Raw genomic sequence first — 22,945 nt, 5'->3', positions numbered from 1 at the left:
ATTTATTTAGTTAGTTAGTTAGTTAGTTAGTTAGTTAGTTAGTTAGTTAGTTATAATTACAACACAAATATAAACACACAATTTACAGCATAAATTTAAACACAAAGAGTCATGTAAAGGCAGTATTCCAAACATATATATAAAGAGGGTGAAATTAAATAATATAAACACATTTTATATTAAATCAGGGAATTTTAAGTATTTGATAAACAAGTCTGATATTTTTATGGCTTTGTTGTTTGGTGATGTTGTTATTGTATTAAAGTATTGTTTGAGTTCATTTTCAAAGTATTTTCCATTTGGTTTTGATTATTGTAGTTGGGCATACCCCTTCCTCTGTAGAAATAAATGCACTGGGGCGCATGGGAGACCCATCCAAGATGGCGGCCGCCCTGATACGTCAGCTCCAATAGGCAGCGTCAGTCTGTTAGGCGTCTACGTATTATATGTCTATGAGCCCACCTACTGTCGGTGACCCTGATCCTACATTTCCCACAATGCACCTACTCAAGGAAATTACGTCAGTCCGGCGGTTTCCCGCGTTTGTAGTGTGTTGTGGTGGAGACAACATGGCGGCACCTTTGGAGGTGATAGTGAGCAGCGACTCCGGCTCTCAGCTGTGGAACAGCACCGTATTCGACCTGCACAGCGGCTCCAGCCTGCTGTCTTACCGTGGAGGGAACAGCTCCGCCCGGGCACTGACCGTTCTCGGCGGACAGTACCTGCTGTCCGCCCAGCTGGGCAAGAACTTCATCAACGTGTGGGAGATCCAGAGGAAGGTAAGAGCTCAGCAGGAGACACCGGAACACACGTGAACACGGCGGAACACACCTACTGCATGTCACCTGGCTAACACACCGGTCATTGCGCGGACAGGAGGCGGAGAGAGCCTCGAGTTACTACTGAACACAAAGAAAACATCACCAAACCCCGTTAAGAAATCAGTGATATTAAACACGACGCGTGTCTGCAAACACAGATTCGAACCTAAAACAAAGTCTAAAGACTCATGACGGCCCGCTCGGGTCTGCTGGTTAGTTCGGCCTGGAAAACCTCCACCAAACGTCATTTAATTTCCTTTAAAACTGGTCTGTGGTTAGGAATTTAGTGCTTTCGCCCTCCATTGTACGTTTAGGGTTGAAGGAAATCGAAGCAACAACACGTGGAAAAGAAGTGAAGATTTAATTGTAAAAGTGCTGCTTGGTGGTTTTTATTTATTTACTTATTTAATTAGAAGTCTGCCAGTTTTGAGTTACAGTACATTAATCAAAGGCAATATTGATAGATCAGGTTTTCTCAAACTTAATGGCAAACTTAATGGTCCACATTGATTTTCATCGATGGTCAGAGGTGGAGAATGTTTGGTGATAGCAGTTATATGTTGTTCTAACATTTCATTAGTTAATTAGCATCAGGTCTCTTGTGATTGGACCAGCATGAAAGTGAGGCTCATACACTTCATCCATATTTATTTCTGATTCATTTTCTTACAGTCATATTTACACAGAGATACTTTCTGTGAGCTGATCGTAAATCCTCTGGTTTAACGTTAACGTGTGAACTCAACAACACTCAGCATCAATTAACGTCACCATCACAACGATGTCAAGCGGAGAGAAACCAGCCGTGTTAAACCCACCTTCACCTGGAGACAGATCACTGTGAATGATCTCCAGCTACACTGAATATTCACCAGACCTAATCATTTATTCATCATAGGAAACGTTCCACTTCATAATGTGTTGTTGCCTGTTCACAACACAAGGTGGCAGCAGGTCATCAATGGTATCTGTTCAAGAGCCGAAGTGTGTCTGGGGGCCAGGCTTTTAAAGAAAATACATTTATTTAGGTCTAATTGGCCTCTTATTGTTTAATATTTTCCCTTTTTTACAAAATTCTTCTGAAAAAACAACAAAATTCTGAGTCTATATGAGTATGAACAGACTGTTAAAAACATGTGAAATCCATAATGATAACTGGATACTGTATATATTAAACCTCATACATGTGACGTCCTGTTTGTTGTCCAGGATCAGCTGCAGCAGAAGATCGTGTGTCCAGGTGTCGTCACCTGTCTGACTGCCTCACCTAATGGGCTCTTCCTCGTGGCTGCCGTTGCTGAGGCCATTTACCTGTGGGAGGTGAGTCAGCTCCTTCTTCTGTGGTTCAAAATGTTTTATGAACATATTAGAACAACAGGAGATACATAAAACAAATATTGATTAAGGTAATGATGATGATTGGTAATAGATAACAGTCACTAGTGTCAATGCCCACTTTATTTGGTACACTTCTGTAGCTGGGGGCAAGACTCAGAGTATTTGTTACAGATCCTGGTCCAGATCCTGGTCTGTATTGACCCAGTGAACTGGGTGTGAACCTCCTGTTCCAGCTTAAAACTAAGCATGCCCTATTCCCACAGTTACTACCTTAAACATTAGTCAAAGTTCTGCAAGATGTGTTCATTTCCATTTTTGTTCAACATTTATTTTTTTCATGTTGCATTTCTAGATTAGATTAGATTCAACTTTATTGTCATCGTCTGAGTGCAACACAGAGACAACGAAATGCAGGTTAGCATCTAACCAGAAGTGCAAATAGTCATAACATCCAAAAGATAAATACATGTAAGTAGTGCAAGTGGCATGTGCTGGTGGACAGAGTTCAGCAGGGTGACAGCTCTGGGGAAGAAGCCGTTCCTGTGCCTGCAGCTGCAGGAAAGGAGGCTCCTGAACCTCCTACCAGATGAGAGGGGGGGGCAAGCATTATTGTCACATGACTCTAAACAGAAGATACGAACAATCAGCACTGTAGTTATTGAAAGTAAAATCTATTTCTACACAGTACAGTGTGTTTTTATTATTTCCAATTAGGGCTGTCAAAGAATAAGTAATTACTGGGTTTTTTTTTTGTGTTTTACTGGGAAAATCAGTTGAAGTTCGACATTTTAAATGTCTCCTCATAATGTCCAGAGACAATAATTCCAGCGTCAGATGTGAAAATATTCATCTCTACACTGTTTTCTCTGCCTCTCTCATGTTGCTCTCTCTCTCTCTCTCTCTCTCTCTCTCTCTCTCTCTCTCTCTCTCTCTCTCTCTCTCTCTCTCTCTCTGATTCAATGAATTCACTGAGTTTATTTACACCAAACCAGAGTCAGTGATGATTGTTGGAGCAGTGAAAGATGAACCAAGAAGGTTTTGTTGAGTTTTACTTTGTTTTAGTTGCGTTTCAATGAAGTGTGTTTTCTAATGATAAAATTACAGTTTTTGTGAGTGGAGTCTGGTGGATTTGGCAAGAGTGATGTAACAGCTGATTCTGGTTTAAAAAAAAACAAAAAAACAGATATTACTCTTTAACAAGAAGGTCTATCTCTGCAGGATCCTTTCCAGACATTTATCACAACAATCCGAGCTGTCAGTGGACGAACACTGATGATGTTTCACGTTGATGTGATGTTGAATCCTGCCCTCAGTGGGTTGATGATTTTGGTTTCCATTGACTGTTGTTGCCTCATTTTGTTCTCAACAAATTATACAATGTACATCAGTCAACTTGAACAATTCATTCATCATGATCTGATGTGTGATTTGAGATATTCCTTAATTTTTTTGACCTGTGTATGTAAGTTCAGGTCAACAAACTGGAATCATAATGTTTCTGTTTCGTGTTCAAGAAAAACAAATGTTACGTGTATCTCCTCTGTCATTGGTTCAGGTGTATAAAGTCTGTTTTTTGATTGATTCAGGTGTCCACAGGTAAGCTGCTTGCTGTCCTAAGCCGTCACTATCAGGATGTCACTTGTCTGAAGTTCACAGACGACAGCAGTCATTTTGTCTCAGGAGGAAAAGACAACCTGGCTCTGGTGTGGAGTCTGTCCAGGTAACACACATCTGAACTCACCTAGTTTGAAGAAAACCTGAGAAATTAAAACTCAGGTTGAACAGATTGGTCACTTCACCCAGTTCGCAGTCAGTATTCAGACATCATCCTAGATAGATAGGTAGATAGATAGATAGATAGATAGATACTTTATTCATCCCCAAGGGAAATTCACAAACATATCAGTCCTATCAGTGTAGGTGTTATCCTTATTATCTTATTTACTCACATCCATCCTGTGACAGTTTCAACTTGAACACGTTCACGTCCCCACTGCAGTTATTCCATTAATAAAAAGCTGTTTCTGATAAGAGCATCATTGTAACGATATCCACAAGCATGTGACACACTGTGTCCCCTTGTATGTAACCAGTATTGGACAGTAGGAGCGTCCCTACCTTTAACTACATTTCTCAGTAGCGTGGTGGTAATGTTAGCATTGCTTTTTTCTGAATCAAGTACCTTTCCAGTAGTTTAGCTCTTTTATCGATCAGGTAGTGCAGCAGTGTCCACACAAGCTTCATTTTCCCAAACATTTCTGAACCTCAAATATAGCGGAGCTTTTTCCTGCAGTCTGAAATCAAACTGCTCAGGATCAGGAAGTGATGCCACCTCCATGATGGACGTGTACACGTAGCCAACAGAAGCACTTCCACATCCAATCCTTGGGCTGGTGTCTGTAGCATCTGTGCTGCAGGAAACAGACATACCAGCTCAAGGTTACTGGATGGAAATATGACAGAGGGTGAGAACAGAGAGCATATTTTTAGTGAAGCTTTGTTTAATGTAGAGTGAATGGAAGTGTAGCTCTCCCAACACTGTGTATAAATAACTGTGTGTAACTGTGGTCACTGGCAACCAACCAACCCGCCCACGTCCACTGGTGTGTAATTAATTGCATTCACTTTTTTATAACTGTGTTCACTTGTATGTCACTTTTTTGATAAATAACTAACAGACCAACTAACTAACTACCAGTCTGAAGTTGAAATTATGAGTTCAGGAACATTCCACGGAACACTTCAGGAAATGCTGATTGGAGCCATTTGTATTTGTTGTAGTTCAACTCTTCACAGAGTGAAATATGATCTTCAGTTAGTTGTTGAGAATTCCTTAGTTTCCTTCTGTGCATTCAAGCAATGAACAAAAAACAGTTTAAAGTGTGCAGATGAAGAAGCTCAAGACTCAGACAGACATCTTCCTCTGAAGTGATTCCTAGAGAAACTCGAGTAATTGATTATTGAAAATCATCCATTCATGTTCTTTGCATCACATCTTAATCCATTTAACTAATACAGCACACCATGCTGATGATTACTGTCACGCAGTGTGCTTACGCTGTACACAAGTGATGTGAAAAAGATGTGATTTGATGGCATGGATTGCAAAATGTGGAGGAGACGTGACTGAAGATAAGAAAAGACTTTATTGATCCCACACCGGGGAAATTCAGCCATTACAGCCAGCAAGTAATACGAAATGTAGTGTAATGTCAGTGACGTGCGGTGAGGTTCATGGCTGGTGAGGCACTGACTTCATCAGAATCAGATTTACAAATATACGGTAGCTTATTCACCATTTGATTGGCAGCAGTTGACAGGTTATGTTTCATATCTCATATCAGCATTCTTTACACATACAAACTGTAGCGAACGAAACGCACATTTCATTTGAAAAAAAACGTTGTTATGGCCTTACCTTTACTTGTAAATTAAATCCATGCGCCGCTCCTTCTGGACAAAAATGTCTTACTTTTTCACAGAAGTCTTCCTTATCTTCCTTCAGGGTTAAAAGTCTCTCTGTTTCAATAGAGATCAGTGCCAGGGAAGAAAGCCGACCTTGATCAGTCCTGTTCCGACTGTATGTTTTGAGTTGTTTTAGTGCCGAGAATGACCACTCCACCGACGCTGTAGTAGCTGGCACAGTGAGCACTAGCTGGAGCAACTTTGCCACCTCAGGAACAGTTTGATTAAGAGTCTTCTGGGCCAAAAATCTGAGAAGCTGTCCAGGAGATTTACATCCATCCCTTACCATTTGTGAGCTATACAATCCAACGAGATCCACCTTTAGTCTCACAAAGTCAAAAAACTTGGCATATTTTGACAGGCTCTGTAGCTTAGTGTCATCAAAATGTTGTGACATTTCACTGAATTTTGCACAATCCACCAAACCAAGGAAAGTTAGCTCACCGAAATGATCAACCCTGGCCATCAGCAGCATGTTATCATCCCAGTTGTCAGGATTTTCCATAATGATGTGAAACGACGTACGCAAGTCGTGTTGGTGCATGCTTATTGTCTGCAAGTTGCAGACTGCAACAGCCAAGAGTTGGAGCTCCATCTTGTAGGTGCTGCTCTGGGTAAATGGCGCTTAACAATATCCTCCAGCAAGTGAGTGTGCTTTGTGGAATGGCTAAAAAATGTCCCTAGTCCCTCAACTGTTTTAAAAAACACGTCACACTCGGGCACGCACTTTGCTGAATGCAAAAGCACTAAGTTCAGCTTGTGTGCGTAACAGTGGGTAAACATGGAATCCGGCACTTTTTCCCTTTACTTTAGCCTGAACTCCATTAAGCTCTGATGTGACCCCAGCGGCCCCATCATAGGTCTGAGCTACAAACTTGTCAACACAGTCATACTTGTCCAACGCTCCTGGGACATACTCAGCTATGGCAGAAGCGCGTCTGTCTGCACTCAGATCATCGAAGCCCAAAAACGCTTCCTTCACCTCACAGTCTGCTTCAGTTTTAGCCACTTAGCGCAATATGACAGAGATCTGAGCTTTGTTTGTGACATCTGTTGCCTCGTCTACTTCTACAGCAACAAATAGGGCTGCACTGATCCCTTTTTTTAATATTATTTGTAATGACATCACAGACTGCTTCAATTAAACCATTCCGTTCCGTTTGGCGAGGAAGCAGGTGGCAGTGATGAGATATTTTAAAACCTCTTGGTTCTCCTTTACCTTCGTGACCATTGTGAGTGCTGATGTTGAGTCTCCGCTCTTCATCCAAAGCCAAGTCTATCCTGGACATCCCAAATGTTTTAGCGCGATCTGGCTTTGAATGTGACTGGTGGACTGCTCATGTTTGATGAGGCTCCTTTGCAAATTTTTCAGGTCACAATATCCCGTTTGAGTCCAGACATTGTTACAAGTTGAGAAAAGAAGACAGGGAAAGCAGAAAAGACGGTTTCTCGCAGGACATCCACATAGCCAGTCTTTTTGAGTATACCACTTTGTCTGAAAAGAGCGGGTAATCTTCTGTCCCTTAGTCTGAAGCAAACCTTTCAGCTCCGCTGTCGGCCGTCCTTTAATTATTACCTCCTGCTTCGATTGAAAATCCAGTTTAGAAAATTGTTTGAGCTTGGATATGTAATCTTCCATTTTGAAAGTGAGTTTGGGCTAGAGGGAAAAAAATAATCAATGGATCCTTCAGTTGACTTGCTAATCAAGATTGTAACTGATTTACTCTGCAGCCGTGGAGTCACGAGAACAATCTGTGGGATCTCAAGCGCCCCCTGCCACGAGGCAAGACAACTGCCTGCCTCACCGCTGGCCTCTTCACAACCAACACACGAAAACATTACACAAAACCAAAAAAACACTGTGCATTATATATATCAGCTAAACAATGGAAATTCATTTCATAATTCAAAGGTGTTTGAAACATTTTATTGGCGACATGCAGAAAGACAGCAATACGCACTCACTACATGACAAACAAACACAGTTAGTGAGGGATTGCGCAATCCACGTTGAGGCTCAGCTCGCTGCTGCCTTGCCACTCGTCTCTTCAAGTATTTGAATGGGAAAATAGGAAGATTCAGCGATTTTGGATCAAAAATATTCAAAATTGGTGAAATTAAATGGATAAATATATAGATAAATATAACCATTCAATTTATTTTCTGATTATATTATTTTTTTTCCCGTGATGACAGGTGAGGCTCTGCCTCCCCTGCCTCTCCTGACTGCACATCACTGGTATATGTACATTTGTACAGATTATGAAAATACTAAATGCTGTAAAATTCCTGCTCTGTGTTTTTTTTTCTTTCTTTTTTTTTTTTAGAGGGAATTTTCAAATGTCATTTTTGGCCCACTTTGACAGCCCTGATTTGAATGTTATTTTGAATTCACAATATTTATTAAGAGTCCTACTGACAGCATGTCATTGATCACCTGCAGCCAATAATCAATATATCTGTTATTGTAAAGCTGAAGTGTGCTCACTCCGCGTATAAGCCTGCAGCTGCAGAAATACTGTACATCCCCTCAGCCTCTGGGCTGAGTTTGATGCTGTGATGTCGGAGGATAACGGGAAACCTGACCTGAAAGCAAAGCATGCCGGATAGACATCTGTCAGTAATAAAACATGTTTCAGCTGTTTAATCAGTTCCATCTTCATCAATCTGATGTCTTCCTCTCAGCTCTCTGCAGGATCTGATCTGGAGTCAGTTTGGAGTAAAATTACAGCTTTTTGAAGTGTTTGTGTTGATTTCTGTCCAAGAGCATCTTCTTCAGTATCTGCACTGATTAAATTGTGATCAGTATCATTTATGATTGATAATGACCGGTGCTCAGTTACATAAATGATTTTAAGAAAATAATTTCCTCTATAGTTTTCTTCTGGTTTTTAAATCTAAGTCACATCTGCTTTAATTAATCATGTTTATTTTTCAAGTCCTTCCTGAGACTCGGAGGAGTTTCTTTGAGACAAACTTCGTTACAATAAAAATGATAGAACAGATAAACAGATAAAGAGTCTTTAACAGGAAGTGGGAATCTGACTGTATCTGTGACTGTTCATGTCAGTTTCATCCTAAATTCCATGAACCAAAATCTGTAGTTTTCTGATGGAAGTTCTGAATGTGGAAACCAGTGTGAGGCTGTATTTTTGGTTCTTGACTGACTCATAATTTGTGTGTGTGTGTGTGTGTGCGTGTGTGTGTGTGTGTGTGTGTGTGTGTTTCAGTGTGCTCCAGCTGGATTTAAGCCACACCCCTGAGCCACGTCACGTCCTGTCTCGTCACTCTCTAGCAATCACAGACCTGCACTGTGGCCTGATGGGAGCTCAGGCCAGAGTCGCCACTGCCTCCTTAGACCAGACTGTCAAGGTGAGACTGAGTTGATAACACCTCCACAGGTAGAGTTTACAAGTATATGTGTATTGTTATTATTTTACAGAAAACTGAAATAAATCACTGACAGAAAACCAGATTTACTAAGAGATTTGTACATGCATGTAACTCACACACACACCATCATCAGCAATAACTCAAAGTCAAATATGATCGTCCTCTGGTGGGTCCTCGTTGTGAGTCCTCAACTGGCTGAAGAGGCCAATTCTGGAACCACAAAGGTTGTTGTAGTGTTGGCATTGATCGGAGGTGTGGAAGAGGAATGCAGGAGAGCCTTTTTGGTGGCCACTCTCTTTTCTCTGCTGTTGCTTGACCTGTTGAACATCGTACTTAAAATACTTTGTCTGACCTTTGACCTTGTAGGACCTGTTTTGGGGGCGTCTGTCAGGCATTCGTATTACATGGCCTGCCCATTTTAACCCTAGTCCTTGGTGTTGGCAATGCTGTTGATGTTTGCCTCCTCAAGAACACAGATATTGGCGCACCTCTCTTTGCAGCTGTTGGAGTGAGAGAGAGGGGGCAAACGTCAGAGATGCAGCAAAAACAGCTTGTAGAGTCAGCATATTTTCACATCTAACTCTTGATTTACTTTCATTGGATTATGACTGGAGACACTGAAATATGTTGGACTTTAACAGATTTTGAGCCCAATCTGTATACGCTGTCCATTAATATTCAATTTAGAATGATGTTTATAGGTGTGCGTCTTGTGTAATATCCCTGTGAACACATTCAGGAGATTCACCCTATTTATTCTCTGGTGAATTAAGAGCATTATGGGCTGGTGCTTAATTCGGCACAAGATGCCCTTTAGCAACTGCATGAGACCAGTGACAAGTAAAAACAATTCCTCAAAATGTGCTCTCCTGCAGGCCTTGATCTCATCGTCCATTTTCAGGACCTTTTGCCCATCCTCAAACCAGATGGGGTTGTCTTCGCAGTAGCTGCTTCTATGTACACCTTTAGTGGCTATGAAGAAACTCCTTGTGCCGCTTTTTCTGCAGGATTTTGATTTTTTTTTTCTTTCTCTGTCCACCACTTGATTTTAAACTCCCTTACCAGGCATTGGACAAAAGCCTTGGCTCTAGGTTGAACTTTCCCTCTTGGCTTGGCAAGTCATGTCCAAAATTAATTTGTCTATGTTGCTGAGGAGATCCCAATGGATGTGGTAATCAAGCCAGGAAGTTGGCAAGGCAGACAATGTGAGGGCACCTTTTCTAGACCCTTGTCAGTGTGAACCCTGAAAAAGGCTTCTCAGTCATGAGTGAAGGTGCTGAAGAATTCTCCTGCCGCCAGCTGAGAATCCACTGACTTCAGCCACCACCTGTGTGCCAGTTTGTGACCAGGAGCTTCAGACTTCCACTTGCTGATGGCCACGGGCCTTGACGTTGGAGAGACATGCCCTACAGGTGGATGGCTGTGCCTGAATTCTTTTCACGTGGAGAGACTGGTGCATGGATAACCACAACACAGTCATTGACAGAGACAGACCTACATGCTCTGCATGGATATTTGATATTTGGTTATTATGGGGACCTGCATTTTGTCCCCACAAGTACGGTGAATCCCCACAATGTGACTGCGTAAACAAAGTTATGTCCAAACTACAGTAATACATGGACACACACGCACACACAGTGGGTGGCTACTGGAATAAACATACCTTCAAAATAAAAGCTTGACCTTCAAAATAACTCTTCTGTTTCATCACCTGTGATATTAGTGTTTGCTGTGAAGTGCAAACAAACAAACAAACAAACAAACAAACAAACGTGTCCTGCTCAGATAAAACTGTTCAATATATAATGAGAGAGACATTTATCTGATCAAAAAATATTCATCTTGAAACTTTCAATCTGTTTTTTTTTTTTTTTTCTTCTCAAAATAATCAAATAAACCAGATGACCCGCAAACACTGAACTAGGCTTTCAGAATAAAAGTACAACTAAATACAAGTTACAGCAACAACAGACAGAAACTGTGACCTTCAGTGATGGAGTCCAAGCTCAAAGCTGACAGCGGAGTTTAACATCTGAAACCTGACAGGAAGCTCAGAGTTCCAACTCTGCCGTGTCACATGAATGCAGCTATTATTGTATTTTTGCTGGCGTATTATTATCTTTCTGCCAAAATGAACTCAAATTGCTGTGAGCTGGAATGAGGTGGAAACATGAAATTTGGCCCATTAACTTGAAACGATATGCATGACCCCAGTCGGCCCGTTGGTGGCGCTGCAGTAAATTTTGGAAAGGCCATCCCCCATGTAAGATGTTCGATTGACTTAAAATGTGATACACAAATCCAGCTCAGTGTGCTCTAAACTCTAAAAGACCAATATGAATAAAACCTGTTGGATTTTGACTCTTATCAACACCAAAGTGGGTACACAGCATCAGGCCACTGACAGACACATTTCTATTATAAATGAGCACAATTGGTAAAAAACATGGCCACCATCAACCTGCACAAGGGCTGGGGCGTAGCAGGAAAATGGCCATAACTACTTAACAAATTGTCCAATCATCGTAAACCTTGGTGTGTATCATCAGGCCATGTTTGAGTCTGCCTTTCAGCAGTCCTAATTAAACACACACACACACACACACACACACTGAGTCTCGGTCAAATCTGATCAAAGGAGGCGCTTTAATCTTGGCCAATCGAGCTGCTTCTTTCTGTTGAGTGCAACAGGGCTTCAACCTGGAATTGCCACTTGTGGTCTATATATACACTTTGTGTTTGTTGTTCGTCCATTTTTTAATTATTTATGAATTTTACAAACGATGACATTGATTTCTTGCAGAGTGAAGCATGATGCTCTTTGGAGAGCAGATTGTAGCTGAGCTTTCAGATCAGAAAAACTTAAAGTGTCTTCAGAGACACTAACGAGCAGCTTGTTTCACTATGTGCTGTTCTCTTAATGAGGTTTGGTTTCTTGTTTCTGTCTTTCAGCTGATCATAAGCTCAATTTCCTGTCTGCTGAAAAACGACCGCACCTCTCTGTCGTGTTTTCTAAAGGTTTGGTCCAAGTTTGAGTGTTTCTGACAGAGAATAAAAATAGAGATGAAATAAAACAGAGGACAGATCATAGAGATGAAACATGGTTTCACATGGTTTTACAGCATTATTGAACAGGAAATGAATTAATCAGAGTGCTGATAAATCTCCCCAGAGGCTCTGATCTGGTCGATGATCTTGTCTCTTCTGTCTGGCGTTTGATTGGACGGTCATCCTGTGGGGACAGATGCTCCCATCCTTCTTTATAAAAACTTTCATTAAACTTGATGTCTGTTAATAGAGTTAGTTCAGTTTGGATTCAGGTCTCTGTTGTTCATCAGAATCTAGTTTGGTCCTGATTCATATCTGGTTTGAGTCATCATCCCAGTTTAATTGATGTACTTTGGAAGTGTGCATTTAGGCAACCAGAGGATTAAATGTAGCAACCCCCACCAGTTGGCAACAGATATGCTAGTTGGTTAAACGTGTTTTTTTTTTTCAATAAAGTGCACATTTAAATGACAGGATAATGTGTTTATATTACCTGGTACTTTCTACTTTTGGTACTGTTGGTTTTTTTTACTGGGAAATAATTTCAAGTCTGACATATTTAAATGTCTCTGTCCGTAATGTCCGGTAAAAGTCATTGCAGAGTTAGACATGAAAATATTTGTCTCTTCACTGTTTTTGCTGCCTCTGGCGTTTCTATGGATTGGCTGATTTAAGAGTTTATTTTCACCAGACCAGAGTTGGTGATGATTGTTGGGATAATGAAAGATGAGCCAAAAAGGTTTTGGTGAGTTTTATTTTGTTTTTGTTGCATTTGAATAAAATGTGTTTTACAATTATAAAATTACTGTTTCTGTAAATGGAGTCTGACGGCTTTGCTTGGAGCAATGTATAATGGCTATCATGGCTGTTTCTGGTTAAATGGAAAAGGTCTATTTCTGTAGGTATCCTTTCCATCATGTTGTCAGACACTTAGAATAAGAATCTGAGCTGTCAGCGGAAAAACAAACATTCTTAGTGGGCGAACATCAACGATGTGTTAACACCCAGAACAATTACATTGCAGCTGGGTTCGCGGCCCGAAGTGCTCTCGCTCAATTGTCTTAATTATTCACTTGATAACAAAACACGGGAAATAGGGTCCATAAACACCGGTGTTTTAAACGACTGTTATTTCTCCCATTTGTTCGGGACAGCGAAAGCTTCCTGAAGGAAGCCCTGATGCTTGGCCCAAAGTGCTGCACATTTTAGCATCATTTAAAATGCGATTTGGTTATTGAAAAATGTGATTAAGGAAATTATTAATTAGAAATGTCACCAATTGACAAGCATGTAAAATAAAGTCACATGGTTTAAAACAAATTCCCATCATAAGTTTTCAGTGACTGATGATGCAGTTGAAGGTAGCCCGAGCAGAATAAACTCTGTGCTCAAACCATCATGGCTGACCCCGTGCTCGTTCAGTTGATGGATGAGCTCGTTACAAAGCTGCTGGGTGGAAATGGAGATAGACTGACCGTCATCATGACGCTCAGACAGGTCGGACAGTTGAGGAGGTCGTGTCCTCTCACAGATAAAGTCAGACTGATGGTGATTGATGCTTTAGTGAAGGAAAGTGACACCAACAACAAACGCTGCACAGAGTCAGAGAGTCAAGGTTTCAGAGACCTGCTGCAGAGTTTTACACCAGTTTTAGTGATGAAGAAGATGATGATGAAGATAATGTCCTATAGCTCAGACACTCAAAGGAAGAAGCTGACCTGAGAACAGATTTGAAGTTGATTAATTTCACGTTTGAATGAAACAGGAAGCGAATCAAACGAGAAAAGGTTCTGGCCACATGAGGTCAGTCTCTTCCCCGTTTCTCTGTTTGGTCGGATCACAGAGTCTCACGGTTTAGGTCTTCTTCAGACCACTTTAAACTTCATAGTCATCCAGCAAAGTCAAACCATCTCAACTTTTTCTTCAATGCAGCATCATTCAGCATGAAGCTGTGTTGAGAAATCAGACACATGCAAGGTCAGATTCCTGCCTGATGACTTTGTATTTCTGCTGTTTACCTCAAGATCGTTGTTACGAAAGAAAATAGTTGCCATTGTGGAAACTTTCCATGATTGTAAAATCCTGTCTGTGAGTAATTTAAGCCTGTGCAGTTTTTTGTGTCTGATAGAGTAATAAAATAATCCCAGTAATTTGTTAATTAATGTATAGTTCAGTCTGAACTCGACCCGTTCCTCGTAGAAATGCATTGGCAGTAAAATTCTTTTTGACATCAGCCTCAACACCTTTTAGGATCAAGCTACGTGGATTGTGTTCAGGTTAACTGAAACAAATGAAATCAATTTGAAGTAGTGTATGTACTGTTCTACAGAGTATATGCATTCTTTTTTAGTATTCAGTGAGTATTTATTGAAGCAGCAGTGAAACCTGTTTTTAACCAATCAGATGGTGTGCCTGTGACGTCATTGATCACCTCCAGTCCAAATGATTAATACCTTTAAACACAGTGTCTTCTCTTGTCGTCCTCAGATCCAGTTTTAATTTTGGTAAAATCCCCTCTGGCATAAATCACAGGAGGCGGAGTCTCAGTAATGACACGTCAGCTCGCTGTGACATCATAACAAATGATCAGGAGGTGTTGAACATGAGCCGAGGCGTCACTGCTGCTCACAATTTAAATGATCAGTAATTTAAGCGGCTCTGGAACACAGTCTATTCTGCAGAGCCAGCAGCTCTATTACGCCGAGGGGGGTGCGTGTCGGGGGAGGAAGAGGTTAAAGGTCAGCTGGCAACAGAGACGTATTACATTTTACCATCATCACTGCACCTCTCTATGCTTCTCTTTTCAGTTGACCGATAGTGAAACAAACAGTCTGTAAACATGGCGGAGGAGTCCTGCTGACACTTTTTTAATGATGTATATGTGAAGTGTTCTTCTTTACAAAACAAGAGCAACCTTAAATACTCACAAGGTTGTTACAGGTTCGGTTTCTGTCTAGAGCCATGTCACAGGTTAGATCGTTCCTGCTGTGGAAAAAATGGTTAATTGCTTAGACGACAACTAACTGACACAACATGTCAAAAACACGCGAAAATGGACAATAGGTACATGTATAAAATAAATAGTGATTAATCTCAGGCCTAAGTGATCAGTAAGACAAATAAGTTGAATGAAAAGTATATGAAATATACCTGGATGTTGTGCAGATATAAATAAATAATAATTATAAACCTGCATACGTATACATATATATCAGTTGCAAACAGTCATTGTGTTGAAATGGCAGAGTTTTGGACAGAGTAAAGACAGGTTTACGTCATTAATTTGAGGAACATCTGTGTCTGTGTGACACAAGCCCGAAGATTTACATTTATTGATAAGCTGGCAGCTTCACTGCTAACCTTGTCTTCTCCTTCAGCCACACACTCAACAACTGTTTACATTTTTGCCGTCTCATCAATACTAGAAATGCAACTGTAGCAATAACTCGCTATCTCTGTGCCTTTTCATATCTTAAGATGCTACAAATTATGTACAGCCACAAACAGAAAAAGTTTGAACAGAAGTACAGAGGGTCGTTGGTATGAGAATGGTACACCATCTCATCCGGGAGCATTGGTGTAAACTGGCAGGATTTTGTTACAGACCACCTCATTGCAAGTAGCTGCATTTCCAACTCAACTTGGCATAAATCTTTGGTTTGACTGGGGCTCAAATCTGAACCTGGTGCCAGTTTGTGTTTCCTGAAGATGATAACTGAGATGTTTTTTTTAAGAGACTTGTCTGTTGGTCCGTCTGTCTCCCTCTCTCCAGGTGTGGGAGTTGTCCTCAGGTGATCTGCTCCTGTCCATCCTGTTTGATGTGGAGATCATGTCTGTGACTTTTGACCCCTGTGAGTACTTCCTGTTCTGTGGAGGCAGTGATGGAAACATTTTCCAGGTTTCTCTGTGCAGCCAGGTACGTCTCACTCTTCCTTTACGTCCTTTATCTAAAGCTACTCCTGTCCTACACCCTACATGCTACATCCTCTATCCTATATCCTACAAACTAGATTTTACATCCTACAAAATACATTTTATGCCATGCAGCCAACAAAACTATATAATATGTGCAACGAGCTACATCCCACAAACCATATTCTACACCCTGCATCCTACAAACTACAGACTTTGCCTTACAAGCTATACCCTATGTCCAAACTACAGCCTGCATCATACAAACTACATCTTTTGCTCTACAAATTACATCCTAAAAATGGTATCCTATGTCCGACAAACTACATCCTGCAAATTACATTGTATGCCCTCTGTCCTACAAGCTAGTTCCAACAAACGGCATCCTTCTCCCTGAGATTACATCCTACAAATTATATCCTATATCCAACCAACTCTACAGTCCTACGCCCTGCATCCTGCAGACTACATCCTACAAACTATGTGCTGTGTCCAACAAACTGCATTCTATGCCCTGTATCCTACAAACGGCATCCTGGCAACTACAGCCTACATCCTTAAAGTGACATCCTGCATCCAACAAACTACATTCTTTGCCGTCAAACTACATCCTGCAAACTATATCATGTGTCCAACAAACTACAACCTATGTTCTGCACAACTGCATACTGTTTCCTGCAAACTACCTCCTATTGCCCATGTTCTACAACCTACAAACTGCTGCTACTACTACTACTATTACGACATCCTCAAGCTTACATGCTAAGTCATTCCTTCTGAATTCGAAGGGCTTGTGTCCACAATGTTTCTTTTCTTAAGGCTAGCATCTTTTGTCACTTGTTCCTGTTGAGGAGATGCAGCAGCATGCAACCGCCTCAGGAAAATAGCGCTGCACCCAACATCTTTTTAGTGTTTTGTGCAGTCGCTCCAACCACTTCCTTGCCAGGAAGGCGCTGGTGTTGTTGTTCCTTTTTAAGCAAACAATTATATTAGATGGGATTTAAATCGTTACCCTGGTAACCAAGAAAATTGAGGAGAGACTTGTTCTGGCCGTGTCTGTCCATCCTGAGCTTTATGATATGAAAGTGTTGTAAAAGAAACGCTGTGTGTTTGACTGAGGACAGTGCTGCTTGCCACAGTTCATGTTAATGCAAACAGGAAAACAGTGAAGGTGTTATAGATGTCAGTATTTGAACAGTTTATGGATCTCATTAATCAGACAATCCTGTCTGTTCAGTCTGCTCTTTAAGTAAAACCATAAACAGATAATGTTTGAGATAATGTAAAAAGAGATTTGTAGTTATGTTGAATAAAGATAAATGTTTCTAATAATTCATCTTTATATTCATTCATCTCCATCACCTGTCTGCCTTTTTCTTCTCACTGACTCAACACTGTTGTTTCTTTTCACACCAGATTTACATTTTAAAGCTTCACTGAGTTAATCCTCCAAACAAACCAGAGAGCTTGTCCTCCATAAACAACCCCCATCCCCCTCATCTCCCCCAGAGCTGATGATACTGTCCTCAGTCTCTGAAGATGCTTAGATCTATGTACCCTGAACTGAAATGACTGGAGCTCCGTGCACTACAGATATCACTTAAATGGAAACAGTGGTGATGATGCTGTCTTCAGTCTTTGGTAGGGATTAAACCTGCTCTGAAGCTGCTGTAGTTTTCCTGCAAAATGCAGCATAACTGTCAAATCAGTTACTGTCTGATAAAGGCAAAAGGCCCAAAAATAATAGCAAAAACATTTTCAGGTTGCATCTCAGTGTCCAAGGTCACTTCTTCAAATGTCTTGTGTTTTCCGACCAGCTGTCCAAAAGCAAAAGCTTTTCAGGTTACTGTGATAGAAAATGGAGAAAAACAGAACTCTGACACCAAGCACAGGCATCTGCATTTTTGTTTAACAAATTACTGAAACAGTTATCGATTTGTTAAAATAGCTGTCATAGATTGTTGAAGTAAGCTTGCTCACAAGAGTTTTATTATGGCCTTGCAAGGAGTTCACACATAGATAAGAGTCTGTTGGTGGAAGGTCACGAGTCACCAATCTGAAAAACGTTCACAGCTATCAGGTGAGGCTGTGTTGGGTTGCTGAGTTTTTGGCCCAATCTTTTGGACTCTTGGCGGCACAAGCACCTGGAGTGTATTCATAGCACATAGAGGGAAAAGCAACATGGTCGCTGAAATCAAATTCATGTTTGTGCACAGGCATGTTTTAAACTCCTCCAACAAAACCAGCTAGTGGAGCTGACCAAAGTTTGTTACCTGGCTCGCTGTGCACAATTTATAAAACAGAACAGTTTTCTCTTCTGCAAACTGTGCAAATGTTTGGTTGGCAGATATGTCACATGAAATTTCTGACAGTATGCTCAGGGACTAATGTCTAAGCTTTGCCAATCTTGGCTCTTATAACCTCATTATCCAAATGTTGATCACTGGTCAAGCTTGCACACACTTCTTGGGCTTTTCCCACCAGTTTACACTATAACAACAAACTCCAATTAAGGTTGCCACAATGCTATCAAAGGCATTAAAATATGAATAAAATGCCCTGTCTCTAAAAGGTGGCACAACCAGAAGTAAAATAGCATAGGCGAAGTTGGTCTCATCACAAACAGTCTACAAACAAAGCTCTAGCCAAAGCTAACAGTAGACGAACACAGACAGAATTATCCAGCTCAGTGGTGAGAGTAGGAAGACATGGGGACAGTAGAAATACTTGAAGTTGGTAGAAATGCACGGTAACAGTAGAAAGACACGTGGGGGAAGACTAGAAATATTTCTTAACATACAAAGAGAATGTGCTGATCAGTAGACACTGAGATGTGGGCACTGAGACATGTTAGCAGTAAGACATGTGGGTAGTAGAAATATGTGTGTACAGTTAAAGTTGCTGATAAGCAGGTCCGAGATCAGTCTTTAATGTTGTTGTGTTGTATTGAGGATCGAAATTCTGGTTCTTATTGGCTGTTTTCAGACTTCCCCTCCTGCCGACTCGTCTTATTGGTCGTCTGAATTAACACGAAGAGTAACTGAGGTCATTAAAGCGATCAATCAAAGTGTTTAGAGAAGACTGAGCCAGTGAAAAGAAGAAACAGTTTGGAAGTTGAAGAGCTGGAAGTGAATGAGTCTGAACTTCTGTTTGATGAAGATGAACTGTTTGTACTGTTTGTGTCTCATCTGTAGAGTCTCGGTCGGGACAAATCCTTCCAGTCCGACAATGATGGGAACCAGATCTTCAAAGGACACAGGTGAGATAACAACAGGTGTTTATTTAAGAAGGGTAACTCAGAATGTGTCTGTTTATTCCATCGCAATAAAATGTAATTTATTTTAAACTTGTCACTTTTAAACAGTTCCTATTTTAACAGCTTGGTATGTAACAGAAAATCACTTTGACATCATCAAGTCCCAAGGATGAAAAAGTTTTTTATTCAAACCAAAAGACGGGATTCATATTTGGTAGGGTAGGGCAGATATTAAGTAATCAAATCTGAACAAATAAAGTCATAATCCTTTCAAATGTATTCAAATGCAACATACACCAAACCTAAATAATCTGGGTGTCGGTTCATATCACGTCCATCAGATGATTCGCTAAATTAAACCACATGAAGTTGTCACGTCAACCTGAGCAGACCAACAGTCTGAGTCCAGAATGGAGGAAGCTAAACTAGCTCATTCGCTGTGTGTCGCCATCCAGTTGAATTGAAGTTTTGCTGTCACAGTATATGACGCCCATTCTTCCAGCCAACATCTAGTTTCATTATTATTGTCTCTGGCTCAAGGGAAACACTTACCTGAAGTCAGTTTGATGTCTCTCTCAGGAACCTGGTGACGTGTCTCTCCGTGTCAATGGACGGGACTCTCCTGCTCTCTGGGTCACATGATGAGACAGTTCGATTGTGGGACATACAAAGCAAACAGAGCATCCGCTGCCTCGCCCACAAAGGTAAGCCCCACCCCCTCGTTACGGCATTATCAGCGACAAAACCCAAATCACCCAGGTTGTGTGGGTTTAGACTGTCCTGGATTCAACTGTCTTGGCTCAGACTGAGCTGTTCAGCCTGTCCAGGTGACCTCAAGAAACCTTAGCTGTAGTCACAAAGGTTTCCAGCTCCTTCACAATTAAAGCTTTCTGGCTAGCACACATTAAAAGCCCTCAAACTCTTTCTTAATGAAGGCCACCTAGCTCCTTCACAATAAAAGACCTCCTGCTATGTCAGCATAAAGCCCACATGTTCCTTCAAAGTAATGGCCCTCACACTTCTACACAATGAAAGCCCTCCAGTTGCTTCACGATATAAGCTCTCACACTCGTAAATACTTTCATAATAAAAACACCGAGGCTTCATCACAGCAAAAGCCTTTGTGCCCCATCACAATAGAAGACCCAGACTCCTGCTGTCAAAGCCGTCCACCTGCTTCATAATAAAAGCTCTTCAGTCCCTTTAGAGTAAAAGCAAACACTAAACTCGCTAATTAGACTAATAAAACTGCGTTAAACAGTCAAGTCTCTTTTCTGAGTGGTTACTAAAGTTCTACTGTTGTGTTACATGTTCAAAATCAGAAGTTTAAAAAGTTGTCAATTACAAACCTCAATCAAATAAACCATCAGTCCAACCAATCAAATAATCAATCTAATTAACTTGTTCTGTAACCTATCCTGCTGACTCTGTCTGACAAGTTTCATTCTGATTCTGGTCATTAATTTGTTCATACTGACAGTTTTCTCCCTTTAGTTGCCGCATCTGTATTGTATGACACCATGTTCATTATTGTCTAGAGCTCTCAACTAAGGACGTGCTGAACTAATGTAAATCATATGAGACTGAATCGGATCAGTCTTCATGTTTTAGAGAGTCTCTGGAGGTGAAGGTGAATTTAACCTCTGTGGTTGAAATAATTCCTCGTCTCTGCTGCTGCTGCTGGTTTATTAATGAAGTGTCTGACCCGCCGGCCTCCATCTCTCCAGAGGAGCTTTTACTTTCCCATCTCATTCATAATAAGTGATCATGCTGCGGCTGACGGGAACATGAAGAAGAAACACCCTAGCGTGATCAAGACTGGCACTTTGTAATTAACCGAATCCTCTCTGTGCTGAAGGCCTCATCACTTCAAACGGACTGTCAGGAGCCGATAATCCCTGTTCTGGCTGGACAGAGGGACTCGCCGTCGTCCCCCGCCTCCGTCACGTTTTCAGATTTTCTTCCTGCAGCCGCCGATGCTGCTCACAAAGAACCAGGCTGTTAAAAGAAAAAGCTTCATCCTCCGTGACGACAGTGCTTCAAACTGATTTGTCTCAGCAGAACAGATTCAGCTGCTTCACATCTGTCTCCATGTTGGGAAAATACCAGAAGAACCAGAGAATATATTTATGTCTTTTATTTTAAAATCACAACCTGATTATGACAAGAATAAACGTCTCAGCACAGACTTAATTATCCACCTACAACATTAATATGATTGAGTATCATTAATTTGGTGTGATTCTTTATTATTAAAAAAAAACAGCAATGACTACTGTTCTGACCACAAGGTCCATTTAGTAACTGTTCTGGAGCTCTTGATCACGTCACATAATTTTCATCAGGTTAAACTTTTGGACCTCAACTTTTAAACCACTGTGTACGAGAAGTCCTAAATATTCACCTGATGATGAAGTTGATATAAAGTGACTTAAAGCTCCAAATTATATTGTAAATGAGCCTTGTGGTGAAATTATTTCCAAGGTCAAGATTACTCTTTGAATCTCAGCAATAAACTGTCTTCTAAACTTCAAACCATTGAAAGAAGATGAAAAAAAAACAAAACATCAAAAACAATTATGAAGGAAGAAGTTTGTGAAATAAAAGTTCAGTCATAAACACTTTAAATGTAGCACAAAGAAGGTAAATGGATGGTATCTTCAGATGTGAAGTAGCAGCAGGATGAGGAGGTGTGAAGGTGTGGGGGGTCCGAGCACACTGAACCAGCTTGGTTACCACAGCATCCTGCAACCACAGGTCAGTCCAGCTGGTTCGTTGGACCATCATGTGTTTTTCAACAGGACAGTGACCCAGAGCACACCTCCAGACTCTGTGAGGACCATTTGTCCCAAGCAGACAGCGATGGAGACCTGGTCTCCACAGTCACCTGACCTGAACCCAGCTGAGACGGTTTGAAATGAGCTCGAGCTCAGAGTGAAGGAAAAGCAGCCAATCAGTGCTCAGCTTACATGAGAACTCCTTCGAGACTGATGGAGAATCATTCCAGGTGACAACGCCATGAAGCAGCTGAGAGGTGGAGCACAGAGAGCGAAGCTGATGAAAGTTAAAGGAGGCAAACTGAGAAGAATCTGAAATATTAAGTGTTTTGCTTTGTTTGTACTTTTTTTTTTTGCTTACTATATTAATACCTCTGCCAGAGGGGGTCTGTTTTCAGCCTGGGTTGTTGGTTTGTTTGTTTGTCAGCAGGGTTAAGGAAATATTCTTGACCCAATTTTCATGGAACTTCATGGAGAAGTTTAGCGTGGAATTTAATGGGAAGAGCCCATTACATTTTGGAGTGGATCTGGATCTCAGGCCAGATAATCAAATGATATTTCACTTTTGTTAACATCAGGCATTTGGCCTTTGCGGGAAAAAAAGGGTAATGACGTTAAGTAAAGACCAAACGTAGCAGTTGTAGAAATGCAAAGAATCTACATCACAATCCACATTCACAGGTACTTCAAATCCTCTGAGATTTCTGACACATGTAGCTACTCAAACTTCGTACAGCAAGCAGTTGTTATGGAGCCCTCCGAGACAGTGGGTTCATGAGAAAAACCCCTACAATTGTAACAGCGCTTTTTTTCGCGAACCAAGGCATTGCTATGGAAACATAAATACACACGTCATTCATCTGTAATTGATAAGTGATGTGTGATCAGAGTTCCTATATAATTTCATTAAACATATTTCCAGTGCAGCTCTT

General features: G+C 41.0%; 1 protein-coding gene across 1 annotated transcript in view; it reads left to right on the top strand.

Annotated features, from left to right (window-relative positions):
• The first annotated feature begins 373 nt into the window (after window positions 1-373).
• Window positions 374-22,945, top strand: part of wdr18 (WD repeat domain 18) — a 36,880-nt gene continuing 14,308 nt past the window's right edge. Inside the window, exons 1-7 of the mRNA XM_076726902.1 lie at window positions 374-779; window positions 2,031-2,141; window positions 3,746-3,879; window positions 8,855-8,996; window positions 15,841-15,984; window positions 19,175-19,239; window positions 19,816-19,940. Of these exons, the coding sequence (XP_076583017.1) occupies window positions 447-779; window positions 2,031-2,141; window positions 3,746-3,879; window positions 8,855-8,996; window positions 15,841-15,984; window positions 19,175-19,239; window positions 19,816-19,940 (1,054 nt within the window). The 5' untranslated portion in view covers window positions 374-446. The remainder of the gene's footprint in view (window positions 780-2,030; window positions 2,142-3,745; window positions 3,880-8,854; window positions 8,997-15,840; window positions 15,985-19,174; window positions 19,240-19,815; window positions 19,941-22,945) is intronic.

The sequence above is a fragment of the Chaetodon auriga genome, chromosome 3, assembly GCF_051107435.1.
Source record: "Chaetodon auriga isolate fChaAug3 chromosome 3, fChaAug3.hap1, whole genome shotgun sequence".
In the NCBI taxonomy this organism is placed as follows: domain Eukaryota; kingdom Metazoa; phylum Chordata; class Actinopteri; order Chaetodontiformes; family Chaetodontidae; genus Chaetodon; species Chaetodon auriga.
Note: the sequence above shows the minus strand (reverse complement) of the source record. Positions and strands in the feature narration are given on the sequence as shown.